We start from the raw sequence: 27,260 nt of genomic DNA on the forward strand, positions 1-27,260 counted from the left end.
TAAGACCAAGAATAAAGAAATGTACTAAAGAAATATTAAATGATTTAAGAAACAACCTTTGACTTTTATTGCGCAAATTAATTTTTGCTTTATTAATTAGCTTTAGTAATTCAATTTATTCTTAGTGATTGCTATGTGAATCAAGGTGTGATTTTCCTTCTTTGTGCTCTGGAAGGGTTTCATCCCAGCCTCTGCACCAGCTTTTCTTAGCTGTTTCTTAAACAGATAAGAACTGCCAAGCAGACTCAGACTAAAGGAATTATCACAGAACTTCTTCTCTGACAATGGTTAGGAGTATGTAGAAAATTATTTTTTTTCGTCTGTTATTTACTGCCAGATTCTGTCTGTCAGAGATTTTGGGACTTCCTTAGCCAGAAATGCATGCTGGTCCATCCTACTTAATAGCCAGCAATGGACCAATTTTCTAGCAATTTTACAGTTCTTTTTGGAACACAGTTTTACTGTTTTCGTTTGCTACATCCTGTGACAAATTTCACAGTATGCACCATATGGAAAAAATGCATGATTTGTGGCTAAACCTACTCACTGCTAATTTAACTGAGTGGCTTCTTACTACAGGAAAGGGGGACAGCTGAAAATTGTGTTCTTCCACATCAGTGTGACCTGTGTGAACAGAACTGCGATTCTTTAGTGTCAGACATTCGGGTGTGTTGGGTGCAAGGAGCAGAGCAGCAGTCAGTGCCCTTTGAGGAGGCTCTGCTGTCCTCAGCTTGCCCTCTCTTACGTGTTCAAGTTGCTCAAATTGTGTGACCCATCATAAGCTTTTCTTCGTAATTTAAGTAGTGGAGAAATTTTAAAACATTTTGAACTGCTTGAATATCAATGTGTTTACCTGTAAGTGTCAAACATGGGTCAGTTTGTCAGCTGTTAGAAGTCAGTCTAAACTTTTTAGACAGATTGGATGGTGGTTTGCAAAGTCTGTAGGCTGGTGCCTGGCTTGGCATGGCAGGCAGAGGGAAGGCATCACAGTGTCACCTGCAGAATTGGGGGTTGGAGTTTTGTCTGGCCACCTTTGGATCCACAAGTCTGATACTCATATTATTTTGAAGGGTATTTACAAGAAACAGTGACACCAGTTTCAGCCTGTGTCAGGATAGACACAGTTTTCATTTTCTGTTAATATTTCCAGCTTTCAAATTACAGTTTTCCAAGGTCTGTGTTGTTGGCAATGCAACAGGGGTCACTGTGTTCCACATTTAACATATGTGTGTTTTATTTTTAAAAACTGATTTGCCAAAAAAAGTGTTTGCAAACTCTGGTCTTATAACTGCAAAGATCTTGGTAACGCTTTTTCCTTTCCTGCGTTTAATTTAAAGCTGCTATGCTAGTCCAGTGGATGCTCATTATGTCTGTGGGAATGCTTCTTTGTATTTGGCCCATTTTTCTTTGTCATCAGTTCCAACTACTCAATAGTAGCAGATGCAGCTTCATTGAATTTCTTTTATATATATTTTGCTCTTTTCCCCAGTAGAAAGTTTTATCCATTATCCAAATTGGGTTTGTGTCTTTCATTCTATTAGGATTATCAGGGATTTGCTGTAATCTTTTAAAAAGTATCTTGACTGTTGTGCTTTTATGCAAATTATGGCTTGACTTGTACTTTTTTACATACCTCCAGTAAATCTCTCGTGTACCATGAAGTAAGGATCAGTAATACATAAACAGTTGTATTGTTCAGGTGTTTAAAGGGATCATGGGAACATCTGGGTGGATAGATATCTTTTGTGAATCATGTTCTATTGCTATAATTCATGTAATGTCCTTTACTGTCTTCCCAGAATCAGAATTGCAGATTTCTCAGAGTGGAAGGAGCCATTTGATTGAAACACAATTCAGAGAACTCATATAGACTAGAAAAAAATGTCTTTTAATCAGTAGTTGTGACATCTATTTTAAACCTGATCATTCATCTGACCCTGATTAGCAGTTACCCTCTTGAAGAAAGAGTAGGGTCAAAATGAGCACCATTCTGGCAATCTTCTTAAAAAGCCTGCGGACTTTTTAAGACTGAAACTCTGATTACAGTTTCTCATTGCCTTGCTGGAGTCTTCTGTGAGGCTTGTGTCACTGCCTGAATTATGAATGATCATTAGGGATACAGTTTGAATTTTTGTTGTGTAAATGGGCAACAGCATAGAACGTAACCATCTTTTAACAAAAGTTCATAAATGTTACTCAATGGATCAATTATTAAAAATTAATTAATTATTAAATTAATTAATTAAATTAATTATTAAAAATTAATATAATTTAAACAAAGTAGAGTTACATTCCCCCCTCTGAATAATGACCTCTGAAATAAAGTCTATGTTTACCTTACATTTTACTACTTTTTCTTTTTTTTCAGAAGGTATCACTGTTTTAACAGGAAGTATTGTTTTCTCATAACTTTAAAAATCATGATCATTTTTGATAGAGAAAAATTATATTATTTTAGGTATTTTTGTCTTTATGTTGAAAGAAGAATGGATAGTTTGAAAAACTGTTCCATAGTGATTTGGATAAATACTAGACAGTATTTATCAAATGTTTGATACATTACAAAATAAGTCCAGATGTACCATATTCAGTGAGGAGCCTGTTTAAAGCAGTATGTTGAAAGAGTGTAGTTTCATATACCTACCCTAAGAAAATAAGATAATAATAAGATAATTATACTGACATTCTCTTAATCTTCTTGGGGAATTGACTGCAAAACAGTTTGCTAATAACAGAGGAGATTTTGGAAATAATCTATAATTTTCCATTTTCCAGAGACAGAATGTTATGATAATGGATGTTATCTGTAGTCTAGAAACTCCTACTTTCCATACTAGAACTATCAGCAAGTACTGAATAATGAAGTCCTACCAGGCACTGAAGAGATGGGAAATATTAAAGACAGTAGCAGAAAATAGAGAACAGAATGGCTAATTTTTGTTTGGTTTTGTTCTGGAAAAAGTTTTTATGCATGGTTTCTTCTGCTGTTTTCAAGCATAAAATTAAGCCTGAAGGAGATACAAATAATCCATAATATTAGCTAGAAAAAGTGTGAAAAATATTTTGAGAAATGTTGCTTGTGGCTTGAGTGAAAATGCTTACACCTAGTTGATCTGTATATAAGGCCGCAAGCAATTTACTTAATGGATTTTTTGTGGGGCTGTGCGGAAAAAAATCCAGCTGTTTAATATAATCCAAAACAAAAATAGACACTTCATGATTAAGGAAAGCTACAAAAAAGATTTTCCAGGAATTGTGAAACCATGTTCGTTTTACAGTTAAATCCATTGTATCTGCCAGGTGTTATCAAGGAATAGAAATTTTATTTAAATTGCTAAAACTGGGGTAAAATAGAATATTTATACATAATTGAAGCTCATCATCGCAATAGAAATGAATTCATGCTTTTGGGTGTTCTGAAGTCCCAGCTGGGGGAGGGGGAGCTGAAGAAGACTGCAACAGGGTATTTAGTTGCATGCCCAGATGAGCTAAATTCTGTGATGAAGCTGTGAGACCCGTGGCTAAACATTGCTATTTTGCTCCTTTTACCTTTGGATAGCCTAGTTTTATACTTAATATATCTTATGATTCTTAGCAAATACGAAGACTTTGTCAGAAGCGTTGGCTATCTGAGCCTATAGAGACTTACCGGCCTATACAAACAAGCAAAGAAAAGGGAAAAAAAAAAAGAGATTATTTTTGCTCCAGAGAAAAGACATCAAGGAGTGTGGGATTTTGTCACCTAGGCATTGGCACTGAGAACCATTTGAGATGTCTGAGGGCAGCTGCAACATCTGGCACGTACAACTCAGTTCTTAGAGCAGACTGACATCTTTTTCAAAGGGTAGATCAGCTATCCCACAGCGCCTACAGTGACACCAGAGACATTTTCAGTTACCTACATGGCATTCACGTGTCACTTCAGGTTCTGGGGGTACCCTGCAAAGCCTCCCCAGGTCTGTAACAAGAGCTTAGAAAGCTGACAGGGTCCTAGGTACGCATAGGTAACAAGTCAGGGTGGAAGGTAAATTAATAAACAGGCAGAGGAGGCTGAATAAAGAATAAAGACAGGAGTGTCTCAAAAAGTAAAAAATCTTGGTTAGCTGCCAGACTGATCAGGATGACTTTAGTTTATAGGCACAAACTCAGCAGTGTGTGATAAAATGCAGTTGAGAATCTTTAGAATAGACACGTTTACTAGGCTATCTTGCTGACTTTAAATTTCATGTGAATATAGCACTTGCTGATTAAGGCTAAAATAATGAATAATATTACAGGCTTTTATGGCATAATGGAAGACTTCCCATTTAAGGGAAAATTTCAGAAAAAGGAGGAAGGCCTTTAAGTGAAATGGAGGTAGTTGAGAAAGTCGGATTGATGATGCTGAAGGAACTAAGGCAATGGTAAGGCTTGCAATAAACTTCATTTTTAAATATGAAGAAACACTGAGTAAACCTTAGATGAAATTTGATGTAAAAGAAGGGGAACAAATTAACCGATTCAGAAATGTAAGATGGTCCAACTCATGTAAGGATAGAAATCACTAAAGCACAGTAGTTACTTTGATTTTTAGCTGTTCTGTCTAGAAATGTAATACTATATTTTATTGGTAATATAACTGCATATATGATAAATACAAACCATTTAAAACAAGTTTTATGGAAAGACAAAGAAAAGAAAATCTAGAATTACAACTCCTTTTTCATATTTCATCTGAACAAAATGTTGCTTGATAGCTTTGCAAAGAACATCCCCAAAGGCAGTTTTTTTCCGTAGGCCAGTGAATCATGAATTATTCCATAGCATTGATTCTGTTACTCCCAGTGGGTGGCAGTTTTCCCATTTGTAGTAGTTCCAAACATTGTGTTTCCCTTAGTGGCAGAAAAATTGCATGATGAGTCTGTTTCATATTAAGTTTTGATTAAACACAGGCATTTGTGATAATTTTAGTTACAATATACTCTTCACAAAAATTACGTTTTTATCTTACAAATGGGGTAAAAAGTAGTTGCTTCAGCTCATGCTTTAAAGTAAGAATACATTTCCTGATAACTAGAGTAAGTTTTGTTTGATAGTTTAGTTAGTGTTATGTCACCCTATTAAACATAACTTCCTAGTAAAGGTGTCTTATTACTCATAGCGGAAAAAAAAAATGGTCAGATTCTGAGGATTTGTACTGCATGTGAAATCTCTGTTTAGGAACAAGACTCATTTCCAAGGCTTGGTTTGGCTTTGGACCTAGAAATTAGGGAAGAAACTCAGCTTATCTAAACTACTTTTTAACCTTGTCTTCCGGGAAAAGTGCAAATCATTCTAATTAACACAACCAGAGATTATGCATGTAAAAGGAAGTAATAGATTGGGAATAGGTAATGAGAAGGAAACCAAATTTAATTTTTAGGCATCCTGGAGCTCATCCTACAGAAATTAGTCTTTGTAATTACTGAGCCATGGAAACTATACAGAAAAATAACTGTCATGGGAAAACCTCATTCTTTATGACCAAATTAGCCACTTCATTCTCCTTTTTTTGTGCTAACTGACATGAGGAGAATAACTGAAAATCTCCCCCCCGTGTACTTTGGGAATCACTCACATTAGCATAAGTGATAGATTCATTCTTAGCTGAGTGAATGTCAATGAGCCATAAGAGAAATTTAAGGGTCTGGACTGGCTCCCACTGAAATAAGAGCCCAAGTTCTGTGTGCTTCAGTAGTACGGAGTCAATCAGAACACAAAAAAAAAGGAAATATGACTTAGTTTTACAATTTTTGTTTGTTTAGTTTTATCCTTCTTTCCTACTGATACAAAGGTAAAGTTAAATGTCTTGTATCCCTAATTTCTTTTAGGCAAGAAAGTTCAACACAGCACAGTGGGACATTGTGTTTCTTCTTTTAGGCATACTTTTATAATGGTAAATCATTCGCTGTGTTGGATAAGTACATGGAACCGTCTTCTTTCAGCCCTGCAAATAGCATAGAAATGTAACCGTGGAAAGCTTTGGTACATCCTTTCAGTACGGGAAGATTGCTGCCTAGTGGGAGTTTTTTTCAGCATACATGAAATTCTGTTTTGTATTACAGGTACAGGTATTTATAATTTAGTTTTATATTTTACAGCTACGGAAGTTAACTGTTAAATAATTATACTGAAAACTCATGGACAGGTCTGGAAGTTCCTAAACGAGGTGATAAATATGCCCTGTTTCCCATTTCTTAATTTGTGGAAAAGATCTAAGATGGTTTTGCACAAAAGTTTAGCAAGTAGATTTATGTTACACAATGTGAGTAGAAGTCTCAGAATGAGGCGTTGTTTTCCAGTTCTTTTTATTATATTCTTTGATCTCTTCTTTTAATGATAGGTACATTGGAATTTTGATGACCTGTAAAATACTCAGGATGTCATTGTTAACTCATGTGCCATTGACCATTGAACTGTTTCTGCTTGATGGGGTCATTATTAACTAGAAGCTGGGTGTAAACTGCAAAACAATGGAACTATCTTTTCCAAGACAGCGTTGCACAGATGTAATCCATATGGAAGCTATCAGGTTATTCCTGGTTGTGACATTCATGTTAAATTTTTTTTCCCACAGAATGTGTTTGTTTTGGTGGTGTCTAGAACAGACCTCTTGTTTTCACTGCAGCGTATTAATTTCAATATTAGATTTAAATGTAAAATCTGTAAAACAAATTCTTACTGCAGATTAATGATGATACAAGGAAGAACACTGTCTGTCCAATATATTTGAATAGTTTTACTGAATAGGTTAACTGAATAGATTAATAATCATAATAAATTAACTGAATGTAGACTACGGTTTTAAGTATATATGGAGTTTTGTTTTAAAACTGGATTATGTTCAATTAAATGATCACTGTAAGAAAACTGAGATGTGCTGTAGATCTAAAATGAGCAATGATGCTGAGGAAATGACAGAGATCTTCAAGTATTTATGGAGGCAGAAGCTAACATACATAAAATATAATTATAGCTATCTGCTGTGTTCTGTTGCAATCACTGTATTTTAGGTAGGAAAATAGGATTTGTCGATTCATGGTCTTATTGACCAGGACTTTGCTTTATCTTATATGAGAAATGTTATGGATAATGAAAAGTGTTTTCTTTCCCTGTGTCACTCAAGGTTTTCAGTAAAGCATTGCAACCCTTGGTGGGCAACCGGGAGCATGTGAGTCTGCCCGGTGGCAGACATGGACTCCTGGCATGAAAGCACTGGGAAGCAACTGAACATTAGTGTTGCACTGTATTCCCAGATGAAATATTTTGCATGTTTCCAGCTGAAGGTCTTTTATGTGTGTTTTTTTAAATTTTCTATTTCCTGCCCATATTTTGATCTCCAATCATATGGCAAATGTTAAATTTATGAGGACATGAAGAGGGGGTTAAATATTATTTTCTGGAGAAACTATTCTATATATTTAAAAGGTTTTCTTTCCCCCCCCTCAGGGAATTCCTGGAATCCCTGGAAATCAAGGAGCAAAAGGACAAAAGGTATTACTGACAGTTCAAAACCGTGTTAAAACCTGTGCCTATATATACCCATTCCAAAGTAAGTTCAGTCTGTGTTCAGAGGAGAGCTTTCATAGTGGGGGTTTAGGACATCAAATCATGCCGCAAATAAATGGAGACATGCTCCAAATTTGTGGCATGTTTGAAAGTCTCTCGTTCGGTTTTATTTCAACTATTCCAGAAGGAATGAATAATTTAAAAGTAACAAAGTTAATTTCATAATACTTCGTGAAATAGTCCTAACTAAATAAATCTGCATAATTAAAGAATATTTAACAAATTTGTTAACTATACATGCATTAATCACGTAATTTTTCTCTTTATATTAAAAATATAGGGTGAAATTGGACCACCAGGTCAACCAGGAGCAAAAGGGTCACCTGGGGATACTGTAAGTTTGCAAAATGGTGTTATTGTGAACAAATAATTCTGATGCTGTCATTCTCTACTTGTAATAAGCAAATAATCAATGGCAGATAGAGTAGTATCCTAGCATTTTCAGGTTGGCAAATATGATCAGACTAAGTCTAATCTCTGAATTCCCCCCAAAATATTCTATACCCACTTTTCTTTTAAAATTGATGATTTCCTCACTGCATGTTGGATAAACAAATCCAGGAAACACACTAGTCTGAATTTACTCTCAGAATTAATTAGCTTTGAATTAACTTTGAAAGTACTCAAGTAAATTTATTGTGAAAGTTAAGACTGACTTAAACATTGTCATAGTGTGCAATGAATTTCTGAAGATTAATTTCAGGATGCTTTTGTGGTAGTGCTCTTTTGACAAAGACTGCAAGAAGAGCTGAGATCACCGAATTCCCAAAATGCTTAAAGAGTGATTTTTATCTTGAAATGCATGAAACTGAACATAATTAATTCTTTTGGGACAGTCCACCTTACCATGTCTTTGCTACTGTCTTAGCAGGGTGATTTCCATGTTCTTTATAATCCTTTAGAAATCACAGTAGTAAAATAATTGTTTTTAAAGTTGGTGCAAGTGCAAGTAGACTTTAATAAACTTTAAAAAATGGAAATTTTAAAGGCAAAAGGGGCAGCAGCTTAAAACTAGTGAGAGATCTTTCATTAATTAGTAGGAATTAATTATCAACACTAGTTGAACATATACTGCCTTAAAAGTAATTACCTTTTCTATTAAAAAGTTCAACAATGTTTACATGGTTCCATTATGAATCATCCTCACTGTGAACATGTCTTTTTGCAGTTTTTGTTTTGTGCTTGAGATATTTTATCTTCTTTGCTGATATATTTTCTCTTTGCTGGCTAAAATGCTTCTGACATTCCTGAGATACATGGCTTAGCATCATAAATAAGCTGTTTGCTGTGACTTTTTATTTAGTTAAAGAACCTATGTATTACCTTATATTTCACCTCAAGCAGATCAATATAGACTATTACTGCTAGAATGAAGTAAATACTGTAGAGAATGAAGCACAGAATTGACTCATGCTATTATCTCTATAGACAATGGAACACTAAATGACTAAAACGTTTTAAACCTTCTAAGAAATTTGTTGTTTATTCTTACTGTATATAGCCATATGGTAGTAAAAGAGATTTCATGCAGTTGTATTCAGGCTACAGAATTAATACACTTGTCAGGGAAAAAATCAGCTAACACTTCTTGATTTGTAGCTGAGTGATGTATGCAAATGTTTTAATGTGTGACAACAACGGGAAAAATATCACTTGCTTTTTTTTTGCCTTGTTGTCCCATCTTGAGATTTGTTATATGCTGTGGATGTAACGGGCTTGTCCCTGGCCAGTCCAAATAGAAGGAACTTGTTTCTCAGGAAGCCAAGAAAGCAGTTCAGTGAAAATATTTAATTGGGAAATTTCAGCATTTCTGTAGTGTTATTACTGGCATAAATATGATTACATTGGAAACCATAAGATACTGCTTAATTTCTTTAGCTTGGAAAATGCGTTTGAAGGTAAATACTCACCAAGTCCAACTCTGTCTGTGATTTTGATAACGACAGTGATCAGTTTTCTAATATCTAAACTGAGAAGTATCAGATTCTTATAAATGCTTTGATAGCTTTGCGTTGATAAATAAGAGACTAACATATAAACGCTTTTTACAAAAATTAGTCTCAGAGCAATAATTAATTCTGTCTGAAATGGAAGGGTAAAAGGAAGTAGTAAATGAAAGTATCTGGACAAAGCTGAAGGATTTGAATGGCAGAAAGAATTCAGAAAAGTCATTAGAAATAAGCAGATGGCATTCATGAAATGGAAGAAGAGACTGAGAACCTTACATAGTGATGCCTGCATTGTAGGTACAAATGACGCTGACCATTTTATTCCTAAATAGGGAAGCTATGGTTAGCTGTCGCAATATTCCTTCTATCAGCAGCAAAAGACAAGGACAAGGGTGTGGCAAATGTGAGTTTTTAGCCTGGTGGCATATTTGAAGTGTGGAAACTGTGAAAGCTGTGAACGGTTCTCTCTGCTGCCCTTGCTGTTACGCTAAGCCTCTTGATATTGTGGCAACAGGTGAGAGAATGTTGCTATAGGTTCTTGGATTTTGGCGATTGTTAACAGATTGTATTGTTCAGTTTCATAACTTGTCTGTCTGTCAATTTATCTACCCCATCTCTTTTCAAGGTCTTTACCTATGAAAATACTTCATCAGCTTCAATCAACTTCCTCTTGACATCCAGCTGTCAGGCTAGATTTCATCCATTCCAAAAGACAAACAGGTTTCAGATGCCACTTTGTGGTGTTAAAAGTAGAAGAAAGGAGAGGGCCCATTCTGAACTTAAAGAAATCCAGACTTATATCTGCAAGGTCAAATGCAAGAGAGTCAATGTCTCTCTAAAAGGGGCTTGATGTTCATTCCTCAGTCATCAGGATGTCTACTGTAACACTGCTAAGCCCATCTTACTGCTGGTATCTAGCTTTCATTGCAGGACAGGAATAATCTTTTCAGGGACATTTCTGTTCTGCTCTCGTGACGCCAGTGGTATTTTCCCAGTTGTTGTGACTCATTTTGGTGGGTGATGGGAACCTTGAAGAAAGAGACTGCCGAGTATCTCCATGTGGACCTTTTGATCCTCTGTTGTCTTTGCTGAATCTCTCAAAAATCCCAGTTAAGGTTACCTTCTTCTAGAGTACGTAAGGGCAGACGTGATATCAAAACTATTTGGGGCTTACGTTCCACTGCGTCATTCCCCATTCTAAAGAGAATTCTTGTTTGGATGGAAGTCAGCAACACATATGTGTGACCAGGAGTCTTTTCTCCACAGAAAAAGAAAATACACATTGATGTATTGGAATTCAGAGCTTTAGGAAGAGTTTGTTTATGGGGAGCCCAGGTTAAGCGCTCACTGTAAGCAAATAGTGACAGAAAATATGATCGTTTCCATCCCCAAGCAAAGTAATGAAAGGGTTTTTCTTCTTTTCTAGGAAGATACTGCAATTGTTCTGTCAGATAGCTAAGTCACATATGAGTCTTGAACATCATGTCAGACATTCTCATTCACTTTAGAATATTGAATCCAGAGAGGGAAATTTGTTCTTGATGTCATTTTAATGAATGGGGTTTTCCAAAATTTTCTCTTTTTTGCTTTCAACTGGAAATACAATCTGCTTTCCTTTAGAATTCCACAATTTTGGAGTTGAAGTCACAGAGAGAGATAATGCCTTATGACTTTTCCATTGCTGTCTAAGGATCACCAAAAGATTAATTCAGATGCAGTTTATCAGATTTTGTCTACATCTGGCCAGCTTGGATTTTCTGAGCTAGGTGATGAGGAGTCCCATGCTCTTCTCAAACCCAGCAGACTTGACAATAAAGGATTTGGAGAAGACTGTATGCTCCACTTACAACACATGTGGATGCTGGAAGGTTCTTTTTTTCTAGAAAGAGCCTATTCTTCTCCAGGTACTCCTGGTAATAAGAGCAATATATGCCTACCTCGCTAAATGGAGCATGTACTTGGCCTAAGGATTATCTAAATCTGAGTTCTCTCTATCCTTGCTATTTTTTATTATATCTTAGCATTGAAGTTTTGATTATGTGCATCAGCTCACTTAAAGTCCTTTCAGTATCTGTAACACCCGCTGCCATCTCCCTGAAAGCATGTCTTTTTTGTTTTTTTTCTGACACAAATTTATTGGGATTTTGTCATTTTATATGGGATTATTTGGGGAGGGGATCCTTAATTTAGTAGAATGTTATGTTGATTGTGGGAAGGCTTCTTGTTTTTCACTGCCCATTTGTTCTCTGTTTTTCTGGGAAGGTTGCCTGTCCTCTCCAGTCAGAATGTGGGTGAACTTCAGATGCTTAAAGCTGAATAGTAGTCTAACTTAACTTTTCAGAGAGAATATATTTGCAGACCCCTCCCATGTCTCTAGTTGATCTTGCATCTGAATTGCACTTAAATGAGGTGCTAGGCTTCATTTGTCATCAGTCAGGTTGTTCAGACTTCCAAAGGGAGGAATGATCACATGCCTTGTAAGTCAAGACTTGCTGTGTGTCTGTCGAGTAATGTACCTCTATCCCATCACAAGTAAACCTCACCATTGTTGAGGTAGTTTTTTGGTTTCAGTTGTGCATTTGTCAGAATGATGCTGAGATCGTTGATTCCACAAAGGACTCTTAAATCTTTACTTTAGCACGCTCTGATTGTGCTGAGTAGTGCTTAGTCATATGGAATCCAAATGGATATGTGGATTATCACTTGAAGAAGCTGAGGAGGTTATTAAAATGGAAATAGACTTTTCAAAGTTGTACAGTTCACAGATCTCATGTTCTTTCACTTAGTTTCATTGTTTTTCATCAAAGAAAATTCCGAAGAGCTAAGGCTGTGGTTAGTGCTTTCTCCTATATCTCTGTAGAGAACCACAGACAAAGGAGAGCGCGCTGAACTTGCTCTCTGAATAATGCTAGGTTTAAAAAAACCTTGACTCTGGTTTCCAGATAACTAAGATTATATACAGGCATACAAATGTCTATAAGCGTAATTGAAGAGCTCACTTCTTTTTCCGTGCTCACAATTCCTTAATAAAATGTCTCATCAAATGCAGTCCTGGTTGGAGAGAAAGATTGAAAACAGTTTTGGGTTTTACAAGTTCTGGGCTACTCTGTCTCCCAATACATTCAGAACTTTTTGTGCTATATACAGCTACCCCACATCCACCCAGCAACTCTTCCTTTCTTGACTCTACCATGGGCACGACCACTATATTACAGCTGTCAGAAGCCCTTTTGTATAAAGTGAGTACACTGGTTAATTTTCTTTTCATGAGCTTAAAGGACTTTGTCAGCCACCTAAAGATCTTTCTGGAAAGAATAAATTTCCTTGACAATCAGTTATTGCAGTTGCTTAGATCAAATCAGGACAAAACATTGCCTGAACTGAATGTTCAAATGCCCCTAGTCCTAGTTAACACATGCACATTTGGTATCTCACCTGTGCCTCTAATCACTTTTATTGCCTATTCCTGGAAGTCTTTTCTCCATTTCTTTCTGAGCAAAGTTGAACAAAATGCCAGAGGGAAGGCTGTATCATCAGCTATAATAAAGCCTTGTGGGATTCCAAAGTGTATGTATCCATTCAAGTAACTACCATGTTTTCTTCATATTCTATTTAGATAAATAACATCTGGTTCTTAATACGCTTGAAAATAATTTATTTATGTATCCTGTCAACTCATTTAATGTATCTTTTGTCACCTGATAAAATAATTAGGAAATTGATGCATGGAATATTTGAATACGTTATATGGCATTAGGGAATTTCAACCAGAAAAAGATAGTGGGATTTTCCTTCTATTAGTCACACTGAATATGTTTGTTCCAGAAAAAACAGATGGAAAGCTTGTGAAGGGTCTATTAATACCTTGGGAAAATTCTTCAGTAACAAGCTCTTGTTCAGTAATAACTATCCCTATTACATTGCCAATGTCAGTAATTTATTAATTTATCTGCCACATAAATAGCGTCAGCTCTGGAAAATGGGGGAGTAATACTGCATTTTATGTCCTTGAATTGTTCTTTATTTTTATTTGTGGCATACGCCTCTCTTTTAATTTTACATGCCATAGTTTTCAGATTATGTTCTCAAGCTTTTCCTATATTGCATCTGAAAGTTTTCTTCTTGCAGCGTACTGATTTCATGTAGTTGTCTTCCTGTCATTTTTTAAATGGAGTATGTTAAATACGGCCTAGTAAGTAAAGCGCAAGAAAGGAAGCCAGGACAACTGGGTTTTATTTCGCCCTTTCCTGCAGATGTACGCCTGACCTTTAGTTGTACTAAACATATTTTCTGATTTGCTTTCAGTAGTATATGTTTGCATGTCAAAGTGGATATATACATATCTGATTTATTTTTTAAAAAAGCTATTCTGTACACATAGTATTTCCACTTTGTATGATGTAAAATGAATGAGGGACATTTGTGATGAACATTTACCACTTCTGTAATCCAAGGACTGGTGTGTGCATAAACTAGAAGTGATCTAGTGTGGAGTTGGTAGAGGGTAGGCTCTCAGCATGTTACAGGACTTGAAACACGGGGCGACACTGAGGTGACAGTGTGAAAGGAGCCAGAAATCCCCCAGTCGCATTTCTCCCCCACATTTCTCTCCACTATCCTTCCCCAAAGTTGTGCTTGCTTTTCACTACTGATTAACGTGCTAGTAATGAGCACTGAACAGTAATCTGAGGAGAAGAAAATAATAATCTCACAATGGTTTTTGGAAAAGGAAGGTAGTCTTCAGGGAATGCAAAAAAATCACACAATGAAGAGACCTGTATTTCTGAAGAGATCAATAGATAACATGAAAATTTATTTAAAACAGCCTAATTGAATTAAGACTTACAGTGAAATGAAAATTAATAAAACCTTATTTTGCTATGTAAATAAAAAGAGAAAAAGTGAAAAAGCAGGCCTGTTGTAAAAGTGAATTAAGACAGTCTTAATATAATCAAAGTTGGGTTCCAAAACCAAATTAATATTTGCTTACATTTACTGTAACAAAGCTGGTGTTGAACATAGGCCATAAGCAAATGGTCAGTGGGAAGGCACTGTCTCTTAGGTTATGAGTTGAAGCAGACCTCAGAATCTTCACTCCAGCTGGAGAGGAATTGTTAGTTTCTATTCCAAAATTAGGAAAGAAATGGCATAGGGTATAGTAAATAAGTATAGTAAACCTTTATTTATCAAATATAAGATTTTACTAGATTAATTGCATCATCTTTGATAAGATGATTGATTTTTCTATGCAAGTAAGAACAAGCAGATCTAATCTTCAAAGTTCAGGAAAGCGTTGGAAATTATGTAATGTACGATATTATTAGTTATTTTAGAGAATGTGAAGTTTAATGGACGAATTTTCATGTGCAATTGACTGAATGGGAAAAAGACTGAGGAAAATTGGCAGCAAAGTTACTCAGGTTTTAGTTTTGTGATTGATATCATTTATTTGTATTCACAGACCTGTGCCTGTGGCCTAAAGAGAAAGTTGCTGTGTTTACTGATGGGAAGTTTTGGTGACCAGTACTTTCTTACAATACAGCAGGAAAGAAAACCTGAGTTAATCTGTGCTGCCTCAGTTAACAGTAAAGCACAGGTGAAATACCAGAAAATTGATGAAATGCTGAAAACCCTGGCTACAAAGAATTACTTCTTGTTCCAAATGCTCTGAACTTTTTGCAGTTTCTGAGGTTTTGAGCTTTTGCAAAAACAAAGCCATCCTTTTAGTTTTAGCAAAGAAAGTTAGTAATTTTTTGGCAAAACTGAGTTACAGTCTGTGTAACATATTACTGTAGACATACATTTATTTTTGATCACATGTAACTTTTGAAGGAGGTCTGAGATAACGTCATAGAAGTGAATAGTTCCTAACATGTAGTACTAAGTGCAAGGTTGTTGTTTGTATCTATGTGAAAGGAAAGATTAAATAACAATAATAACAGTTTTTGAAAATACTATCAATTAGAATAATTGATAAAACTTAATCTCTGACAAGTTTAATTTCCGGGCCTTATTTAATTGTCTGCGTTTCTCTATTGTTATGCTTTTATTTTATGATACGTCTTAAGTACGCTTTTATAGCAGATCATATTTCAGAGTATATATGCAAGTCCAAATGAAACCATAACAATACATTGTTTTTATTGACGCATGCAGTTCTAGAGTCAAAGAGAAGTGAGGTGAAGTGGTGAGAAAGACATATATTAATACCAGATGTGGAAAGTACTGTAAATGGGAATTCCTTTCTGGAAATTATGATTTTAAAAAAAGATTTTTCTAATGTATACTTGAGAGTAGCTTTAAACAGAAATTAAGACAGACAGATATTTGGTGATTTAACACCCTTTAGCTCTTATTTTATGTATGGAACAAAGACAACTAAACATGCCTTTATCAACACGTTTCCATGAGAGGAGTTCGATGGACTGTTTTGACAATTCTCTGACTTTGTATGTGTGACGAAGTGTCACGGTCTGAAATGGCAGAAGCCACTGAGTTCTTGAATGAACAGTTCAGTCCTGAAGATTCTGCAGAAGATGCAAAGGTGTGGCCCCAAAGTTAAGTGCTCCCGATAAATCTCCACGAAGTTTGCAAAAGGAGTCAAGGCATGGCAATCTTTAAGGGACACAGTCAGAAAGAAGGAGAATTATAAAATGCCACATATACTTTTGCTGGTTTGGGGAACAGTAAATGGAAACTGAGAAACTCTTGTGTCACTTTCAATTAGAGCTAAGGACATATTAAAGATATGTTAAAGATTAGATCACACAGGCGGGGTTTTGAGTTGCAGAATTTTTTCTCTCGGGAATGTTTCATGACAGTGCCGTGCTTTTTTCCTGCATGGTTTTTTCCATCGCACAGTAGCCCTTCCTTAGGCCATAGAAGGTCTAAATAATCCACTGTGTATCAGAGCTACAGACTGCATAGTAATAAGATGAAAGACATTATATTTCCTGTCCTATTTATTTCACTATACAAATAGAATACTAATACTAATAATACTAATACACTATACTGAAGCCATTAGCTTAGTGCAGAAATGTCTCTGCCTTTTTCACAAATAAATAGGGTTTGATGGGACCAGAAGGCTCATTTGGTCTACCCGGAGCTCCTGGGCCTAAGGTAAGTGTTTATGTTAATTTGCTTATGACTTTGATAAATGACTGCTTTATAGATCACAAAAGTCCAGGATTTTGCAGCTAATTTTTTGGTATGTTGAATATTGGTGAGTAGCTGTATGATTTTCCCTATATTACCTTATATGATAGTTCAGTCTCAAGAGAGCTTAATATAGCTCAGTAAATGGTGCCTGTCATCCCATGAGGTTTGGAACAATTGCAGAAGTGGTCATGAGACTTTATTTCAGCTTCGCAGTCCTGGAAAATGTTCTGCAATGCTGGGAGCCAGATAATTCTCAGTATACATCAGAACTTTCTGCCCATGTTAAATTTATTTATATTTTGGTTGTGTTAAATAGCGTTACGTGCTGCTTTTTCCACCCAAGGAGCCAAATTTATTTCAGATGTAACTTTATTGATTGCACTGCAGCTACAGCAAGAATTAATTTGACCCATGCTCTCAGAAACTAAAACAGATTACTATAAATTCAGATCTGTTAATGTAACCTTTTAATTTAATCCAAGATGAGTTTTGGCCAGTAAGCACTGAATTGTATGTCCTAGAGAAAATTTAGGAATATAGAATCCATTTCCTGAACTTTGTATTTACATTTAGATCCATTTCCACCCATACATTATTTTATATCCAAAAGCAGATATGTATTTATTTAAAATTGTATACTGAAGGTAGCATTTTTTAAAGTGCTCAATGTTTGCTAGGGTCAAGAAGATTGAATACCTATGAAATGACTAAAAATTAATTAGCTTTAGTTTAATTTGTGAAAAATGCTTTTGTTTTGCATATTTATCTCATTCAGAATATAAGCTGATCCTTACAGAATCATTCTTAGTAAGTTCATAATTACAGAACATTATGAAGTAATCAATAATTCTTAGATTTTAATGAAAATCCTCGTGCTGAATATATGTCTAATTCAGAGGCTACAATAACAACCAAAACATAAGTAAAACCATAAGTAAATATTTTGTCTCAATTTGAGCCTCAATCTGAGGTTTCTCAGAATTTTATTAAATAATGTGGTGGAAATGTGAAGTCAGTACACACCAACATGGTACGACTGGGCAAGGGAAATCAGGCAGGTGGGGAAGGGACAGGGGAGCAGAGGCTGGCAGGTCCCATCTTGTCATCAGTACCTCATCTTTCCTCAGACAAAGTAAAAACTTCAGGTTTTCTGTACGGGAGCAGAACTTCAGCGTTTCAGTCACTACCTGTGCCTATTTTTAAGTGCCAGTTTCCCAGCAGTCTCTGTTTATGTTTGCTGGTCGTACCACATGTGACAAAACATACTGATGTATCAGCCGCACTCTTATATTGTTATATAGGGTGAGAAAGGCGAACCTGGAATACAGGGCAAACCAGGATCATCAGGAGCCAAGGTAAATATGAACCTGGAAGTGTTCTAGTTAAAGAAGGGATTGATTTACTTTTCCATGATTTACTGATCTTCCATGATTTTCCATGATTAGTTACAAGGCAGTTTGTTTCAAAATAAAATGGTAGTTAACATAAAATTGCATCAGAATCCATTTGATGGCTTGTTCTTACTAATTTTATACTAGATTTTAGGCAATGTAAGTCAGCTGTTCATTAAGTTCAAACCTGAAAACATTGCCATTACTTCAGATAGTTTTATTTGTGTAATTTTGAAAAATTGACATCAACTCTATTAAAAGGCAGTTAAAAAAGACAGATACTGGAAAACTGAGGTTAAGAATTAGGAGTCCCTTTTGTGGCTTCTCTGTATTCAGCATCTGTTCATAAATTCTCCAGACATTTCAATCATCCCCAGTTATAAAATTGCAAAATATCACAGCTAAAGCATATCACGTGACCTCAAGAAAACATGCAATATATATATATTTTACACACAGCGCTTGACTAACACAAAGCTATTGTATTACTCAGGGGGAACTAGGAGTACCAGGTGCTCCAGGTGAACCAGGCTACCCAGGCATTCCTGGTACCCAGGGTATAAAGGTAAGTGTTTTTTCCAGTTCTACATTTACTGCATCTTTTATTGGAAGTACTTTTCGTATAAATGATCATTACTAAAGGAAATCCTTTTTCTAAATACATCATTATTATTAGAGAACATTGGAAGGCCCATTCTTTAGAAAAACAATAATTTTTGGAAGGCACATGCTTGAAAAAACAATAATTTTTCACGGGTAGGAGAGAATGACCAAAATGGAGAAGCTGTTAGCGTAAAATGCTACGATATAGGTATCAATGAAATTTCCACTATGAATTGTAGCGCATAATGGTATGATCCTGTATTTACTTAATGTTATAGCAAGTGCTACATCTCTAAAGTCTATTGTACAAAGTCTTTTGTGGAGCAATTAACCCTCGGCAGCTGGGAGAGATTCAGCTCCATTAGGAGTTATCATCTGATCTAAACAAGCCGCCTGGGTTCTCTCTGTATTCAGCTGAGAGAGTCTGAGTTCTTTGGGGAGCTGTTAATTCACATCTCTTCCTTTCTTTGACTGTAGCTGAAACCTAGACAATTAACTATATTAAATGTTGAAATTAGGTTAGGTTAGATGGATCCTACTTCTGTACAGGTTGAAAATTATTTCTTCTTTTCAGGTGAACCTATGTTTATTCCTCTTGCATACTGAGTTCTCATAAAGATCATGCCTTCAAGGATCTCACCATCTCTTGGTGCAGCCGTACATCTATCAAACACTGCTATAGATGTGCTTGTGCTGAAATTCTTGATTGATGAAGAACTGTTTTGTGCACGCATAGTAAAATTTCATATTGCTGTTTGGCGTATGTGGATAGTCATCCTTAAAAGTGTAGGTATGTAGGATTTTCTGACAGTCACATGCCTTTAAGGAGTCCCAGGTGGAAAAGATTATAGGCAATATTGTTCTTTGATATGTTTTGAAATTCAAGCACATGGCTTTTTGCATAAGTTAAAGCTGTAATTGACATTACGTTAGATGCTTTCCTAGAGATTTTCTTCTATAACATGACAGCATTCTACTGCAAATCTCCTGTGTGGTTGAAACCTCTCAGTTTTGTCTCAGACAATAAGGCAGAACTTTCTGTTTGACCGGAAGCTGGAAAACCCCTGGAATATTTCTTGTTTTAAAATACTGACTTACCTTTATCTTACTACAACTCACAGGACTCACTGGAGCGTGAACTGAGTCTCTTGAGGAAAAATTAGCTGTGCTTTGTCTATAGAATGGAATTTAAGAACCTGAAATTTAGAAGTAATTGAAAATCATTGTTTTTTGTGCCACGTGGGTAACTACAAAGAACTTAACAGAGTTGTGTTTTCTAGATTATGTTTTTTCAGGACAGCACCTACCGTCTAGTAACTCTACCAAGAAAGACCAAGAATTTATATTTTAAATAGGCTATTAGGCAAATTTATGTGACAGAAACAGTACATGTTTATTTGAAACAGCTGGGGAAAAAATAGTCACTGTTATCTTCAATGTCATGATTTCAGTAGAATTTCAGGGTTGAAGACCTGTCAGCTCTCATGGTTCAAAAGTGGTTGAAGTCAAATTAGTTCCATTGGTGTAAATCAATTAATTCTAATTGTAACGGAAGCTCTGACTTGTATCCATTACATTTTTAGTCTAAAATTTAATTAAGATTTCTTTATTCTGGAGACTTCTAAAGCAATCATATGTGCATCCTGAAAGTCAAATGTTTCACTGCTTTGCAAGATAATGAGTACCGCTGTTACTTTCATTATTTTATTGTATTTTTATGGGAAAATATGACAAAGATTTTTTTTTTTTATAGTGAGTTTCTTAATTTGCATATTCGAGTATAAACCTTACTTTAATGTTATACTGTTTCTTTGGAGCAGTGTAAGTGATCTGAAGTCATGTAAAAGATAGACTGGTTTCCTTAGAATATAGTTTACTATAACTAACAAGCTTTACCTGCAGCTATTCAAACTAGATATTTATTCAAGCAACCAGTTATCAATGCTAAAAATGTTGCTATATTTGCTATCAGCCCAAATTTAATACTTAAATGTAAATTTTAAATTTAAGCATTTAATATTGCTTTTAAATTAATTAAATTAACACAATTAAATGAATAACAGCTCATTTTTAAAATTATATTTGAACGGATTTAATAATAACTTCAAATTTGAATATCTAGAAAAAGATTATATAAAAATAACTTAAGCGTGCTTAGGTAATGTATCTGACACTTGTGTTGGAAATCTGGCAATGTTTCCTGGGAAATGTTGAAGTCTCAACTATGCAAAGATTCCTCCATTACGTATTTAAATGACAGATTTCAGAATAAACAGGAAATCCGGTAAAAGCAGAGGAAGCTCAGGTAAGGTGTCAGATAGAAATAAGCAGTTAGTAAAATATGATAATGCATCTATGTAATATTACCAGCAATGCAGAAGACCACCTTTTGAAGGATGAAGCCCTTCATATAAAGGCATTACAGAAATAGAGTTGAATCAGGTAGTTCACTGTGGAAAGAGAAGTTGAAGGGTAAAGAACCACTAAGGGTGGTGTTATATTTAAAGTTTTATGAAAATCCCATGCAGAGGTATTCCATTTGACTTCAGCTTCTGCTCCAGAAGGGCACAGGTTTACTGTATGTCCGGTGTTGTATATGCCAGCCGTGTATGGATGTCTTAGGTATGCTGGAGTTTTTCAGATGTGAGTAGACACATATGGGGATGCCTTGGGTTGCTCTAAGCATCCTGAGTGCCTATGTTGAGACAACTGAAGCAAGTTCCCTAGTCAATGGAGGCTAGAGAATGATCCAAATTTAGATGAGGTTATCTCATCTAAATGGGATAATGGAACCAAATGCATAAGGACAAAGATTTCCTGGCTTAAGTCTTTCAAAACATACTGTAGCCCAATGGAACAGTGTCTTGATTTGATTTAGTGTCATAACAATAGTTCAATTAGTTTCATTATCACCATATATTCAGTTTTAATATCTAAGGGTCATGTGAGGTACATGTATCCAAGACAGTAATACTGATTTTAAGAAGGGAGATTTTGTTAAAATTTATGGAACCTCTCCAGATTTTAAACTGAAGAAGATTTTGCAAAAGTCATTATTCATTTTACATGAAGATGCAAGTCAGAATATATATTGCTGGTTAACTGGAGTTACAAGTCATAAGTATGACGAACTCTTGAATTATTCAGGAAAAACAGTACAGTTTGGGCATCTGACAGTAGAAGTGAAATCTTTCAGCTATAGCTTATTTTAAAACTTGAAATCAAACCAAATATTTTACATTCAAGTACAATACAACCAAATACGCTGGCATAAATACCCTCTTATGTTCTGGGATTTTTGATGAGGAAAATATTTGCCATAGCCAAAATCTCCTCTTTGCTACTGTTTAGCATTTAACTAAATATTCTCTTTTTCAAAAAAACAACCAAACACACACGTTTGGCTCTTACAAGAAAATTGGCAAAACAGATCCAAAAAATTCCATCCTAATTCTTTTCTTTATTAAGTGCAGTTTTGCACACACCCTGCAGATCTGTTTTTTGTTTCATGAGTTGCTATGTTCTCGGACCATTATTTTGGTTCGTGTCTGTTTAAACAGAGACACACTGATTTAAGAGGTCAGAGGTAGGGCAGGAGCCACCTTCCATAACTTTAAGTTTCCTTTTTAATCAATGAAGAGAGATAGGCATGTTCTGGGAGTACTTATTTTATACCTCTGCATGAATGGTTTTCAAGAGGTGCCTCTTTCTCTCCATTGTCAATTAGATGGTGTTCAGACAACTTGATAAACCTAGATAACTGCTTTTCAAGAACCATTTGCACCATCTGATTACCAGTCACCCCACTAATTTTTACTTACTGTAAACACTTCAATGAAAGTTAAAAGGAGTGAGTGGAAGTGGAACTTAGTTCTTACACAATTCTGATTAAATTTTAAGTATTTTTTTTCCCCATTAAAAAAATATTATCTTCTTTGATGTGTCATGTGTAACTTCTGCAATTCAGTTGGTTTTCAGTAAGTGCTACAGAAATTATTTACTCTGTTCTCTCTGGGTGAAGGCAAGCATACTTAGTGGTCAGCATTCAGATGAAATTTAAGCCATCAGAAATACCGCCCTTCTCCCTGCCTGCATCCTCTCCACTCCCATGCACTGAGCGGATAAAATGCTGCTGGGTTTGCCACCTCATTATGTTGTATTTTTAAATTTTAACTTGGTATATGAGTATCCGCTTTCCTTTTTGGTATTTATTTCTGTGACAGATTCCCTTCTTAGTATAACGTTCTGTACTTTTGTCAGTTTCTGTACATGGGGATTAAGTGATTTGTTTTCAGTATAAATAAAAGCTATTAGATGCTTCTCTTGTATTTACTGTGTTAAATTAAAACACAGACTACATGACTTTGAGATGAATCATGTTACAGAGGAGACTTTTCTTCTCATATTTTACAGGGGGACAAAGGAAACCAAGGTGAAAGTGGTCTCCAGGTATATTAACTTTGTTTCTAATTAAATTATCTTGCAACACTAGTAATACAAGTCTTAGGTGTTAATTCTGGAGCTTTTTTCTAAGATTAAGCTCCACAGAAGGCTTGCTCGGAAAACAGCAGCACTGAGCCCTAACTGTTCTTCAAGGAAAACTGTCCACTATGCCCAGTATGAATTTCCATCTGCGTTTCTGGGGCTGAGAGGTCTGTTGACACCTGGTGCAGAGATGTGTGGTCCTAGAAATAGTGCAGGCTCAGGGACATGGGTTGTGCTGCTGCCCCAGGGCCTTGGGACATGACCCAGCCCTGTCCTGCAGTGGGTTCTGTCCCTGCCTGCCCCAGGCACTGCAGGTTCACATAAACGCTCGTAGTCAAGGTAACACCACCTGGCCTCTGCCTACCTGCTATATTATAACAAGTGGGATTTTCCTCCTTGTTATCTAGAAGTCATGGAAATACCTACAAGAAAAAGAAGAGTACCACGTCACTGCTCAGATCCTAACTTGGCTCCTCTGTGTTCAGAGTAGAAATTGTATCCTTCTGCGCAGTTTCTGGTCTGAACTCTTGAACTTTGCAGATTGATTTGGCCTCGTTTAGGATGAGATTTTAGGGTTTATCTCTTTGTGTTATTTTTGATAGTTTAATTGTGTCTCCCAGATAAATGTTTATTTTAAGAAAAGGTGCTGCTTTTTTGAAGGGACTGAAAGGAGAAAAAGGAAGACAAGGAAATCCAGGCTTACAGGTACTGTTAAAATCAGGTACAGGTACTGTTAGTTCAAGAGAGCCATAATTCATATTTGTTTCTTAAGGTTACTTCCATCAACATGGAGAGTTCTTTGCATCGGGTGAAATATATTTATGTATAATGTGATTACATAGTTATATAAATTACCTCTTAAACAACCTTTTTATTTTTAAAATAACAAATACAACGCATAGAGAAGATGGAGCCACACTTTTCTCGGGTGTGCACAGTGGCAGGATGAGAGGAAATGGTCACGAGTTGGAACGCGGGAAGTCCCAATTTGATATACGGGAAAAGCATTTTGCTTTGAGGGTGCTCAAATACTGGAGCAGGCTGCTCACAGAGATTGTGACCAAACCTGTCTGGACAGGGCGTTGAGCAGCTTGCTCTAGCTGGTTCTGTTCTGAAAAGGAAGTTGAGCCCATGGAGGTCCCTTCCCACCTACATGTTTCTGTGGTTCTGGGATATCATATCTTGAGAAACAGACCCGAAGTATATTTCACTGTATTATTTTATTAAATCCTTAATTATGGAAAATTTTCATGAAACAATAACAGATAACAGCACAAAGTGGCTTTTGCGTAAAGGTTGTAAGAGGGATGCTCGAGATGTTAAGATTTTGCATGTACCATGCTACACTTTCATGTAGTTCATTATCTCCTAGACTATGCTAGGAGTCATTATTGACATTTTCTGTGCTCTTAAATTACAGATGTTTCCTGTTTCAGCTGTAAATCAGTGAGATCCGGTTGTTTCTCTTTAACTCTGGGCCAATGTATTCTGATTGTGTCATAGTTGGCTATCTTGTTATACCACAGAAAATAACTGTTAGTATTTATAAATACTTGTTAACTACATAATCTATGTTGTGTCTAAACAGAGAAGTATTTGTTAGAGGTACATATCTAAAACTAGACTTGGAAGGAAGTCCCAGTTGCTTTTTTCAGAATTACGACATTGATACAGCTGCCTGTCTAGCCAGAAGGAGCTGATTCCAGTTGAGCATGGCCAGGAGATCTAGATTGTATGTTAGCCTAGTTTTATCACTTTCAGGGGTGTGTAGGTTGCCAGGAGTCTGGTAGTAAAGCTGAGCAGATATTTCGGAAAGAAGTAGTTTAAATTAAAAGGCCGATCATTTGTTTCAGCTAAATGTAATGTCCTATTCTAACATTTTACAAGTTAAACTTTCTGGTTTGTCATTTTGCAAATAATGAACACATTTTTCATGTATGTACTATTTTAATTATAAGGTAAAACAAAGCAATAGTGAAATAAAATCTTTTTGTTTTTCAGACAGTGTGATGGAACTGAATTCCTGTTGCTTGCTTCTTTTTTCTCTTTTGTTTGTTTGGGTTTTTTTGGTGGTTTGGTTTTTTTTTTTTTTTTTTTTTGTAGAAAGCTGAAAAAGATAACACAGGCTTGGTCTGAAATTGTTTCCCGTGTTATCTAGTTTGGTCAGCAACCAAAAAATCAGTTGTTCAGATACTTCTGGTAGACAGCACTAGGTCCTTCCAAGGTTTCTCAACCCTCCAGGACTTCTCAAAAATACAATAAAGATTCCCTTGTCCATAAGAGTACATCAGAAAAGTGAAAAAGCCTGCGTTGAGCTGTCATCTTGCCGTGGAACTTAATGATCAATAACACCTTTGAACCATTTGGCAGAAATGACGCCAAAACCATTTGCCAACATGCAAAATCTGGCTTACAAACTGAGTTTGTATTTTAAAGGCTCTGAACTTGATTTCTGTCTAGTAAGACAGTATTAAGAAGGTAGAATCAGGAGTTTTCTTTTGCTAGAACACAAAATTTTATTTCTTTTTTCTTTTGTAGAGTGAATAAGGTTTTGTCTATATGTCTATATGATGTCTATTTGTTTAGAATATGTATGATATATTCCCAATTTATCCTTTTGGTGTATGGTATTAAAGGTATTACCAAAGTGTTAATTCACCATGATATACATTTTTCATCCCTATATGCAGTTTATTTTATTGTACAAATTGTCATTTGTAATTGGCATTTGTAATTAATTATTGAAAACAAAAGACAAAAATATTAGTTTTTGATTCCAAGTAATTTGTCTCACCTTGTTTTTTTGATTTTTTTTTTTTCATATTAATTCCTAAAGGGAGTAGAAGGATTGAGTGGAGAACGTGGAGAGGTAAGTATTTTATAATAACAAATATAGTATTACAAAATTATTCCCTTTTTTTCTGCAAATTATGTAATCTGTAAAATGTGTATTTACAGTCTTATTTCTGTACTCACATCTCTATAAGCAACAGAAAAAAAGTAAGTTGAGAAATATCAGAGAATAGAAAGAGGTATTAATTAAAAAGTGACATAGTGAAATACGTATTTCATTAAATGAAAGATTAAAAAAATAATTAAAGCCAAGTATATAAGAGAATTAAACAAACAAAACGAGAAGGAGCTGGTTGAAGAAACAAAAGATTAAAGAAAAAAAAAATCTAGAGATTCTAGGTTAATTGAAAAATAAAAATATATTCATAAAAGAATACAGAATGCTTGAACAAAATGATCCATATTGTTTAGCAGCAGCCAATAATAGCAGGGCAGGATCCAAAACTAAAGAACAAGATACACAAAGAAGGTCCTTGTATACCTTCACTCTTTTGGGCAGTCAACAAAGGAGGAGGATTTAAGCTAGAGATCAAGATCATTGCATTTAATGTCAATCTTGAATTTGTCTAATTAATTTTGAATTGTGCTGATATACTGTACATTCAGCTTTCATAAAAGTCTGTGGTAAGGACTTCCACAGCTGAACTATTTGTCTTGTGCGTTTCAGTCTTCACCAGTGAGATGTCTTTGTATGCCTTCATTTCAAAGCTAGTGAAAAGGAGTATCGTGAAACCTTTACAAAGATATTTTTCTGAGAGGATTCTGTCTTTGAGGCTGATTCAGGAAATGCAGGGCAGAATTCTTTGTCTACTACTAAATTTATACAGGAATAATTCAACTCAGCCTGAGCTGAGGGGCATAAGGGGAAGCCTGTTTGGACTGCTCTTGGTCTGTCAGAAACTGCACTTGTTGCTCTCCAGGATCTGTTTAGAAGTCCCATCTTTTTCTTTATTTTTGTTGTGTTTGGCTAATGTAGATATATTTATGGCCAGATCTGTTAATCTTTAAACATGTTGTTTAAAAATTGGTATTTAAAAGATTCACTTTATTAGTTATTTTTTATTTATTCCAATATTTAGTGAAATTAGGGTACACGCTGTCCCATTAATATAATTCTCCTTCAACTTTATTCAGCGATGTCTTTGTTCGACCCTTTTTCATTAAAGCATTGTTGCATATCAGTAACATTGGAATATTGGAAGCTCAGTTCTGATCATTAAATAATTTTATG

At 35.5% G+C, this 27,260-nt stretch overlaps 1 protein-coding gene across 1 annotated transcript in view; it reads left to right on the plus strand.

Annotated features, from left to right (window-relative positions):
* The window catches only part of COL21A1 (collagen type XXI alpha 1 chain), a 118,568-nt gene that overhangs the window by 84,364 nt on the left and 6,944 nt on the right, over positions 1 to 27,260 (plus strand). Inside the window, exons 18-25 of the mRNA XM_063330293.1 lie at positions 7,468 to 7,512; positions 7,868 to 7,921; positions 16,605 to 16,658; positions 17,999 to 18,052; positions 18,582 to 18,653; positions 23,105 to 23,140; positions 23,837 to 23,881; positions 26,013 to 26,045. Coding sequence (XP_063186363.1) covers positions 7,468 to 7,512; positions 7,868 to 7,921; positions 16,605 to 16,658; positions 17,999 to 18,052; positions 18,582 to 18,653; positions 23,105 to 23,140; positions 23,837 to 23,881; positions 26,013 to 26,045 — 393 coding nt within the window. The remainder of the gene's footprint in view (positions 1 to 7,467; positions 7,513 to 7,867; positions 7,922 to 16,604; positions 16,659 to 17,998; positions 18,053 to 18,581; positions 18,654 to 23,104; positions 23,141 to 23,836; positions 23,882 to 26,012; positions 26,046 to 27,260) is intronic.

The sequence above is a fragment of the Chroicocephalus ridibundus genome, chromosome 3 (assembly GCF_963924245.1).
Source record: "Chroicocephalus ridibundus chromosome 3, bChrRid1.1, whole genome shotgun sequence".
Classification (NCBI taxonomy): Eukaryota; Metazoa; Chordata; class Aves; order Charadriiformes; family Laridae; genus Chroicocephalus; species Chroicocephalus ridibundus.